Genomic DNA, 10,773 nt, shown 5'->3' with positions numbered 1-10,773 from the left:
AGCAAGACATAGGCCTTTGCGCATTATGAAGCGGTTTGTGGCCAGTGGCATGAGTTGCTGGTGATGCTACGGCCCGGTTTCAGTGACCGTATGTATACGCTCTCGCATGCAGAAGGATATATAGCCCACGCAATGTGCGAAAAAAAAGCCCACACAATTTATGTATGCTTGGGGAGAAAATAGTTGCTTCATCCATCCCTAAAGCATAGTTAAAATAATCAGACTGGACCGGCGGTCGGACCGGAAAAGACCTGAACTAGCGCTTCTATCGGTTTTTTAAGCTAAAAAGACCAACCTGCAATTGGACCGGAAAAACCCATGTAAACCGGCTGGTTTTTGCTGAATAGGAGTAATAAAACCGCCTATTGAACCAGTGTGACACACAAAAATAGAGAAATAACCTGCGTCAAAGGGAATTCAAACCCAGGACGGTAGATATAGGTGTGTATGTTGCACCTTTGGCCCAATAACTATCTTGGTTGGCCAACTTTCTTGTCAAATTTATGTAAATGAATGTAAATTACATCTATTTAGTACGACACTAGTACACAAAATGTATTATTTATGGTATATAATAAAAAAATCAGACATCGAACCGGTGAACCGGCGGTCCGACCCGTAAAATCCTGAACGGCCTCGCCGGCTCGTTTTAAAAAATCCATTGCTAATGAGCCCTCGAAAAAAAAAACATCGGTAATGAAGCTGCTGCTGCTCTGTTTCAAGCCTAACCTGACAACTACTTTTCGCCCAAGGACCACCGTAGCTTGCAAGACCAAGACTCGCCGTCCCCTCACGGTGGGCGCCGCGCAACCAAGCCAATAAACCACCCGTCGGCCGTCGTCCTCCTCATCACCCGTCATCCTGAGTCCTGAGGTTCGCACTGCACAACCACCACCCAGGCACGGCACCCACGGCCATGGGCGACCCCTCCATCTGCATCTGCCTGGGCCGAAACCTGAAAGCAACTGAAAACATACAGCAATTATTGCCGCCCCGCCCCTACGCCAGAACCCGCAAGTGCCTTCCTGAACCGCTGGCGATGCAGCTGATAGCGCCATTATCGCCTCATCTCCACCGCGGAGCCTTTGTCTGCATCGCCAACTTGTGCTAATCAGCCTGCCCTCTCCATCGCACCGGTCGGTTCGTTCAGCGGAGAATGTTCTGGAGAGATAGATGTTGTCGTTGGTTAGGTTTTGGAGGTGGTGCACTGCTCACCCATGTCGAAAACAACAGGCGGGCCATGCTGGATTGATTGTTAGCAAGAGGTGAAAGAATCAGGCAGAAGAGTTTTTGACGCTACACAAACTGTTCATCCAATGTGTCAAGGAAGTTTGTCTGCATGTGGAAGAGTTTCTTTACACATGTTTGTACCAGTTGCAGTGACTTTTCTTGTTGTAACTGTCTACTCCCTCCGTCCGAAAAAACTTGTCTCAAGCTTGTCTTTCAAATGGATGTATCTAGCACTAACTTGGTGCTAGATACAACCATTTAAGGGACAAGCTTTTTCGGACAGAGAGAGTACTTCTTAATAGATCATCCTTTTTTTATCGGCGTTATGGATAAAACAGAGCTGGCCCACATATTACTTGACCTCCCTGGTGATTAAACTTGATGAGTTTATCTCTCTACCGAAGTGATGGAGGGTAACAAGCAAAAAAAAAAATGAATCTCAAAACTTCAGGTTCATCACTCACATCACACCTACCGGTCAATTCAATCATTCAGTTAGGTGGACTGAATTTTGGACTACAAATGGAGGAAACAATCAAACAACTACAGTCTACAGCGATTCCCGAATCTTTGCCTCAGGTGCTTCTGCGCAGCAATCTGTACCAGTCTATACTCTGAATCTTATTCAGCATCTTGCTAGCTTTTGTAGCTGTAAAATAATGCCACCTGCCACAGTTCTCAAACTGCCAACTGCTGCAGTTGGCAGAGTATGAAAACTACTGCCTTAAGCTTTCCTCTTTGTAACTGTGAAGCAAGAGGGTATCTGGAACTCTATTTCTCCTTGATAAAGATTGTAACTGTGAACCTCCTTGATAAAGATTGTAACTGTGAACTGTGAAGCAAGAGGGTTTTCTGCCTTTTCTTTTCTATTTCTCCAAACCCACGAGGGAGGAAACAACTACAGGAATATGCCCGAATCTCGCCTCAGGTGCTTCTGCGCGGCGATCTGCACAGTGCTGTTCTTAATCAGTAGTAGTATCTTCACAGCTGTAAAATAATGCTACTGCTCCCTCCCTACTTCCTACCCTTTGCAAGTGGCTACATAGAACAAAGCTTTCAATTTGTCTCTGGCCCATAGCATGCTGTCTACAAAACCATATCTCTTCGGCCTTTAGGTAAAGTCCGGTAGCTACCCATCAAACAAGATTTAAATATGTCACCCTCTAGGGTTTTCAGATCACAAGAATAGTGGATATAATCATGATGCATGCCATAGTTAAACAGTAACAACACGAAGATCAATTCTTGAGCAAAAGATGATGTGAACAATATTTCCCATACACAAACGCACTGTCCTTGGAAAGACTTTTTGAACAAAGACTTGGCATCTGTTCTGAAGACACCATGCTTTTAAATAAATCTTCATCGGAAGATGACAACTGAAGTTTACACAGACATCACTAGGGGAATGCAAACGAATAACAAACTTTCGATAATAAAAATTACAGAAACACACGGAAGCCTGGTAATTGCCTCGGATTGTAAAAATGTTGCACTTGGCACAGTTCTTCTTAACATGATTGCTGCGGCGGGGGCGGCTGCTGCTCGCCTTGCCAAGCCCAGACTATGTCCTTCAGCGCCGGCCTCATCTCCTGGTTCAAGACCTTCTGGTACTCGATAGTATCACCGTTTGTCTTCTTTAACTCCACGAGATGGAAGTCAGGGGTCACCTCGAATATCTCTGCATCAATGGACATCACACCTTTCCTTCCAGGCTTGAAGCTTTCCATCCTCATCATGCCACCATCTTTCTTGACGAGCTTCAGTCGCATGCACTTTGCAATGTCTTCGATCTTTGACACGATCGTCGAAGCCGAGTTGGTGGATGTGAACTTGGACTCCCTCTTCTTGTCATTGTCCTCAAACATACCAGAGAGGTCGAGTCCAGTTGAGAGGGAGATTATATCAAAAGCATTCAAGTTGGAGAGCTTCTTTGCACCTTGTTCCTTGCCCTCTGTTGCTGAGTTGCTGCAGCTCAAGGGATCAGAAGTCACAGTCATGTCAGCAGCAGGAACGGCATCTTTTGCTTGTAAATTGTATCTGAGCAGCTTTGCATCTAGACCCTTCCTGAACCAAGGATGTTCCATGATTCTCTCAATCGAGATCCTTGTGCTGGGGTTAGGATCAAGAATCCTTAGCAGAAGCCTTCGGATATCTGAAGAGAACCAGCTGGGGCATTTGAATTCTGCTTTCCCAATCTTCTTATACATATTCATCAGATTCTTATCCTGGAACGGGAGATACCCAGCCAAAAGCACAAAGAGGATCACCCCACAGGACCAGATGTCAGCCTTGGCTCCATCATAGCCTTTCCTATTGATCACTTCGGGAGCAACATAAGCAGGCGTGCCGCAGGATGTGTGGAGCAACCCGTCAAGTCTTCTGCATTCAGAAATGGTACTGAGACCGAAATCTGAAACCTTCAGGTTGCTGTTCTCATCAAGAAGAAGGTTCTCCGGCTTTAAATCACGGTGATAGACGCCCCTGCTGTGACAAAAGTCAACTGCGCAGATCAGCTGCTGGAAGTACTTCCTTGCAGCATCTTCCTTGAGCCTTCCTCTCTGAACCTTGTTGAACAGCTCTCCACCCTTCACATGCTCCAACACAAAGTAAATCTTTGTTTTGGTCGCCATGACCTCATACATCTGAACAATGTTCGGGTGCTTCACCAGCTTCATCACAGAGATCTCCCGCTTGATCTGATCCGTGAGCCCGCCCTTCAGAACCTTCTCCTTGTCGGTCACCTTGATGGCGACACTCTGCGAGGTCTCGATGTTACGGGCATGGTAGACCTTGGCAAAGGTCCCTTGCCCGAGCATCTTCCCCATCTCGTACTTCCCCATCAGAATATTCCCCTTCTGCTCCCCCATGACGGCAGGCAGATGTATGCTACGCACACAGAACAGCAGCAGCGATCCCGAACCTTCAAAGGGAGCCTGCGGGTGCTAGATGACCTCAACCGTCCCCTCCGAGGTGGTAATCTAAGATGATGGTTGAGATGCCACGTCGAACCCCATTGTGCAGAAGCAAATGGAAGAAGAGGTGTGTTGTGTGCTGCTGTGAAGCGGTGTCATCAAGGTCAATCAAAGCAGATACAGGGGCGGCTACCCTGCCGATTCCCTCGCAAGGTAGCTCTCTAGCATGCAAACACATCTTTCTGCATTCCCTAAGATGTTTCCTCCTTGCTGAAATCCAGGTACTGTCAATCAAGAAAGTAAAAGCATAACGTTAGCCATAGAGCAATCTGTAGTGAAGACAAATCATTCCGAAACTAGAAGATTCTTCTATATGCAGAAGACGGAAAAAATTCCGAAATTAGAAGATTGTTCTATATGCAGAAGATGGGAAAATAAATCTCTTCCGCATACAGGACCACAAGCATATCATACCATAGAAAGTCGGAAACGAACGAAAGGCTAACTTGCGTCCCTTAGCCGGATTAAGAGGGGTCTAAACTGCCATCAGATGCGTCCCTTAGCCGGATTAAGAGGGGTCTAAACTGCCATCAGATGCGTCCCTTAGCCGGATTAAGAGGCGTGTAAACTCCAACCAGATGCGTCCCTTAGCCAGATTATTAAGAGTGGTGTAAACTGCAACCAGATGCGGGTGTCCAAACTTTGTATGGCACCTAGCTGATGGATCTGTTTCTCTCCGCGCATAATAACCAACCTATCACGCCAAAACTTTCTCACTGCCAAAACAGAAGAGACAGCATCCGGAAACGCGCATCTAACCAACCAAGTAGCAAATTAGGTAACTCGCACGAACGAACAGCAGGAGAAGGAGAACGATTATCTCTACTCTGTATGTAGATAGAAATCTACTGCGAACTCCTGAGGAGAAGTTGTTTCGGAGACCGCACACGCACCAAACCGACGAGCCCCCTAGACGACATGTTTCGCGCACACGCAGTCGCAGATGAACCACTACCGTACATACGGACTGCCCCGGAACAAGGACAAAAACAGGGAGAAGGGCGTGAGCGAGTCCGTACCAGATCCCGGCGGCTCGCGACGCGAACGGAACCGCGGCAGCAGCCGCGGCGGCGGAGTAGATCCCTTCCCTTCCGCCGCGAAGAACCGGCCGCGCTCGCGAGACGAGGAGGCCGGCGGGGTCGGGCTAGGGGAGGGAGGGAGGAGGCGGATGCGTGGGCGGCGGGGCTGGGGGACGGCGGAGTCGTAGCAGATTTGCCCGAGAGAGCTGGTTGGGGTGGGAGGCTGAGTCTGTTTCTTCTTCCTTTTTCTAGAGCTTGATGCGGGGTGCGGGAGTGTGTTGTGCGGCGAAAGGTTAAGCTTGAGAGGCGGCTCCGTTTTATACGCGCCGCGGCGGCCAACCCCCCGCGCCCCGCCCGCTAGGGATGGATGGATCCGTTCTCGCAGAGAGAGAGAGGGGGAGAGGGGGAGAGAGATATTCCTCCGCCCCCACCCACCGCCCGCCGCTGTGGGCCGGTAAAATTACGCCCCCGCGGGGCCCGCCAATAATGCGCTGGCCTGTCCGCTGCTGCGACGGACGGACGGACGGACCAAATTAGATCGGCCCGCTGCACCCTCCCACAGTCCCACGGCCGCTCTCCGCCGTCCGTCCCGTTCGGCCAACGAACCGGGTTTCATATGCATGGATCCCGTGCCCGGTCCTCGTTTTACGTGCGTCATGGTGCTCTCCATAATTGTAGGGTCACAGGGAAAGATCTTTTTGATGGACCCCCGGCTGTAAATTCTTGTAGATTTTGCAGTAGAGCTCTAGCTGGCCGGAGCGAGCGTCAATGGCGCAGATCGAGCTAGATGGCGATCTGCCAGCTTCGAGATTGAAGCAGCGGGGAGTAGTACTAATGGTGAATGGCGAAATCGAAAGTAATTACTAGCGCAAGATTTGCCCGTAAGAAGAGTAATACTCCCTCCTTTCATCTATATAGAGCCTAATGCGTTTTTTAAGGCTAATTTTGATCAAATATTAGAGCAATAATATATGGCATGCAACTTACACAAAGCACATCGTTAAATTCGTGTGTGAAAGGAGCTTTCAGTGATATAATTTTCACATTGTGTATGTCATGTACTATTAATCTTGTCAATAGTCAAAGGCGGTCTTAAAAAACGCATTAGGCCCTATATAGATGAAAGGAGGGAGTATAATAAGTGAATAAAAGATGAGCAATGTACAACACCAACGTTCACTGCGACGTGCTACGGCCCGACGCGGCCCCGCGCCGTCCGATCGGCGGCATGCAGGTCACGGTGATGCCATGGCTAACATGGGCTCGTACGGCCCGTTGCGCCTTAGTAATCTCCAAAGGAAATTCTGCCACTGAGGTTTACGTAGCACGTGGGAGAGATCGAGCACGCACGAATCGGTCCAGCCATGTGCAGACCGCTCAGCGCTTCGTATCAGCGGTGCGCGCAGGAGGAAGGAAAGCGAGAGGGAGGAAGAGGCCAAAGCAAAACACGGCGCCTTGCTTTCAAAAAAACAGGGCGCCTCCTCGTGCCCGGCTGTAAAAGCCCACCTCCCATCGTCCCGGCTAAGTTAGGCACGAAAAAGCGTCACGGTCAGGACCAACAAACGTACAAAACCAGTGGAAATTGGGACGTCCGATCCTCTCCCACGCTCGTAAAGGTGTGGGCTTGCTTAGAATAGTGGCATTATTCTGGTCATCTGGTGGCTCGCTTGGAGCCTCGCAGCCCATGCATGGCATCAAGAGACGGGAGGCATATATGCGACGATATGCATGCATGTGTTGTTGCTCGATCCGTCTCAGGGAGACTCCTTCCAACAGACGGGCACGGCATCAATGATACTATATACACTTTCTAATGATATCCTGGCACACAGAGTGGTCGATGCTGCTGCTAGTATTTTAGCACGAATTATGGAGGCTAGAAAATTGTCAAATCATCCCCGGGGGCCGGGACGGACGGCTAGGCTAGAACGGAGCAGATCGCTTTTTGGAGAACCAATGAGCCACGAGACATAGAATATGCGTGCACTCCGGCCGCCCGGCCAAGCAATGTGGTGATGATGTAGAGCGGTACGTTCTTCATTGCTTCCTACACCTGTCCTCCGGTCCAGTCGGTGCTACCCCCAACCACAACCACAAGCCTCATTATTAGAAAAAGCTATATTTTCGGTGAAGTGGACTTTTGAAGAAACACATCCTCTTTTCCACGGGAATGGCTTTCCTTTTTCCGATTTGTCATCGACTATGCATGGGAAAGAAGTTTTCGTACCATACTATGTATTTTGCGGCAATCCACACTTTTTTTTTAAAAAAAAATGGCAATCTTTTAGATGTGCGACATGTTGTCTTGAAAGCGCGGGTCATGTTAACACCAGGGTGTATTTTGTTTTTGTGGACAAGTTTTGCCTACCAAAATTTTGAGGTGTTGCTTTTCCATGATTTGGCTAATAGTATTGGCTAGTAAAATGAACTAGAGGTGCTCAAGAACAACTGGCATGCCAAAAAAGTTAATTAGCACTCATCCGGAAGAACCAACGTTTTGGTCATGGCCAAAAGTTGACAGGGTAGATTTTGTTGGCAATCCAAGCATGGCATGGACATCTTCCCTCCCATCCGCGTCGGAAAACAAAGCTTATGTACATCGCCCCGTGAAGAACTTGCGTGCCAACCGATACGGATCGGAGTTTGAGGTGGCCTAGGGGCAGGGGGTACATACGTGTACCGGCACTAGCACGCGAGGGGGTTGGCGTACGCGTACCAACCAAAGTGTGGAGTAGCTTAACCATCACTGATGGCATGGTCTAATCGTAGGTCTCTCTTGTTCGATTCATTTCTTGTACACTTCGCTCGTCCAGATCGGTTGCCAAAGCCGTGACCACTGACGGCTACTAAGGACGAGCTAGCTAGCTGTTGATCATCGATTATTGGAGGCCACGGACGATGCAGACGCAGATGCGAGGTATCTTCAAGGAAGGAAGAAAAGATGCAGATTCGTTGAGACGTCACAGGCTCGGTGTCTCTTACGAAACACCGAGTGCAACTCATTATTGTACACCGATTTTTTTTTCAAGAAAACAGGCAAGTCTAAAAAAACATTTTTCATTTTTTTTCTCTTCTTCTTCCAATTTTGAGGTTCACCGGCACATACATATTTACCCGACTGCCAAAAATCCATGCCCCGGCATCCTTTTTTCCATGAGAATAGCTAGGTTTACTTTTCCCACGGGCTTGTACTTTCATGTCTCTCTAAAATTGCAGTCATGGTAAGATCTTGGTTTATTCAAATTGCAAGGACTCCCAAGCACACATATTAACTAGAATATAGATAATAGAAGGCTTATTATTTAACAGTATAACATAGACTATATACTAATGTCAACCAAGTCAGCCCAAAGATTAGCTATCCATATAACTAAATTAACCAAACCAATAATTTTGTATTTATAAATGAAGTGAGTCAAAGTTAAAAACTTTGATGGGTCTTTCCGTTTTGTGATCGCCTACCAAGATGATTTTTGTTCGAATATATACATTTTGTAGCAATCTGCCTACTATTTTTTAGTTTGTACTCCCTACATTGGGAAATAACAACGTCACTAATTTCCGAATGGAGGAAATGCACAAATACTTAGTTGGGCTATCATGCCTTAATAGCATTGGTTTCAAGGGAGTGATGAGCATATTCTCTGCCCCGTGAACAACTTACGTGTCAGCCAGTACAGAGCTCGAGGTGGCATGTCGGTACGTGTAGCGGCACTAGCACGCGAGGGGGTGTTGACGTAGCACCCAAAGTAGCTTGACAATCACCGATGGCATCGTCTAATCGTGGGGCTCCCTCGATTCATTTCTTGGACGCTCTGTGCGTCCGGGGTTGGTTGCCAAAGCCCTCACGACTAAGAGCTGCTGATCATCTATTATTAGAGGCTACGGACGATGCATGAAGGAAGATAAGATGCGATGAAGGAAGATAAGATGCAGATGCGCGAGCTGAGACGTCCCGGGCTTGGTGTCTCTTGCGAAACACAGAGTGTGCAACTCCTGTATCATTGTACTAATCTAGGCGTACGTACGTGGTGGTGGTGCCACCGTAATCATAGAGGAATTAATTGTGCCTGCATGAGTGCCATGCATTATTGCAAAGGACTGGCCCCATGCATGAAGGGTCGCGTGGCAACTGGCATTGCTACGTGGCGTGCATGCGAGCTGGGCCTGGTGACGAGGGTGTGTGTGTGTGCAAGCTTGTGGATGCTTGCTTGTGTGCGCAGAACTTGGCTTGCACGGTGACCACGGAGACTTGCTATCTTTTAGACGACGGTGTCGTGATTACTCGAAACACCATGGGTGGGGTGTAGGTTCTCAGTCGAATCGTCGGGTACGCCGCATTTACCACGAAGAATAGCCCACTCCGTAACAAACACAAACACGTGTCATGACTCGTAACACTTGGAGTTTGACCTCCACGACTAGCCACAATGGTGAGTAACATATATTCCCTCCGTCCGGGTTTATTGGTCCCCAGAGCCAAATAGCTGAGTCTGTTCTTATAAGGCCCGCTTCATTAAATCATTTGCTTTTTCTATGGCTACTAATGCATAGGCCTCTCGGATTGGTCATGCATGCATGCTGCAGGCACCCACGCATGCTTTCCCTCCGGTAATTAGTGCATGCATGCGATTAGGCCGAATTAAATGAGTGCGGGAAACCATGCGTCCATGCGCGCGATTGGTCCTGCATGCTAAACGAAGTATCTGCCAATAAACCGTAGGATTTAATGCCTAAATTTATGTGCTCAATTACTATACTGCCTTGGTCCTGCCGATTTGGTCCGTAGGCCCAATAAACCCGGACGGAAGAAGTACTAGTAACATACACATATCCCTAGACTATGTTACTATTTTTATAGTGGATAGTAACATAAGTGTGATAACATGCAAAGCTTCATTTATTAGATTATAGACTCATATTGCATTGGCACATGTGAAGTTACTAACTACCTCTCTCCTCGTTAACTCATTCTCACATAAGCAAATTTACTGAGTTAAATTCGATGTTACTGCTGAAGTTACTTTCACTGTGGCTAGTCTACTGGACTAGCTAGAAATATAAACACTCCACGAACACATTCCTAGCACAACTGTATTTGGTTTCCAAAGAAAGGGCTCACGAGGACAATACGGTTTAACTTCCCCGAAAAAAAAAACGGTTTAACTCCATTCGTACGCGACTGTCCATGCGTGCCCGCACATCTGATTCTTTCCTTTACGGGACGATGTAAACCAGGAAAGATATATGGATGATCCAGTGAAGTTGGACACGTATATGGACCTTTGGTCATGTCGCCATCGGGTAGCTAGGTTCCATCGATCAACAATGTACGGTTGGATTCCTCTCTTGGCGGAACGGGACGCGCGAAGGGTCAACACCCACACAGAGACGAAGTCTGCAGCGTTCGTTAAGCCACGCAGGAATCAACCGGTCAATCAAAGGATATGCGTGCATTATTGGAGCTAGATTCCAATGGCTGTAGACGGGCAATGAACATGGTTGTCTCCCTCCAGCGCTTGCCCATGGTTGGTTTAGAGTTCGGCCCC

At 47.9% G+C, this 10,773-nt stretch overlaps 1 protein-coding gene across 1 annotated transcript; it reads right to left on the bottom strand.

Annotated features, from left to right (window-relative positions):
* Nucleotides 1-2,487: 2,487 nt before the first annotated feature.
* LOC119362412 (CBL-interacting protein kinase 2-like) lies at nucleotides 2,488-5,524 on the bottom strand. The gene is made up of 2 exons (XM_037627630.1): nucleotides 5,225-5,524; nucleotides 2,488-4,429 (listed from the first exon to the last, which is right to left on the bottom strand). The coding sequence occupies exon 2, from the start codon at nucleotides 4,098-4,100 to the stop codon at nucleotides 2,742-2,744; it is 1,359 nt and encodes a 452-aa protein (XP_037483527.1). The 5' UTR covers nucleotides 4,101-4,429; nucleotides 5,225-5,524; the 3' UTR covers nucleotides 2,488-2,741.
* Nucleotides 5,525-10,773: the final 5,249 nt, after the last annotated feature.

This window comes from Triticum dicoccoides, chromosome 2B (assembly GCF_002162155.2).
Source record: "Triticum dicoccoides isolate Atlit2015 ecotype Zavitan chromosome 2B, WEW_v2.0, whole genome shotgun sequence".
In the NCBI taxonomy this organism is placed as follows: Eukaryota; Viridiplantae; Streptophyta; class Magnoliopsida; order Poales; family Poaceae; genus Triticum; species Triticum dicoccoides.
The sequence above is the reverse complement of the archived record's forward strand: the minus strand, read 5'-3'. Positions and strand labels throughout refer to the sequence as shown.

What these genes read in the sequence shown, in the direction of transcription:
- LOC119362412 (XM_037627630.1), bottom strand. Translation starts at nt 4,100, where the DNA reads ATGGGGGAGCAGAAGGGGAATATTCTGATGGGGAAGTACGAGATGGGG.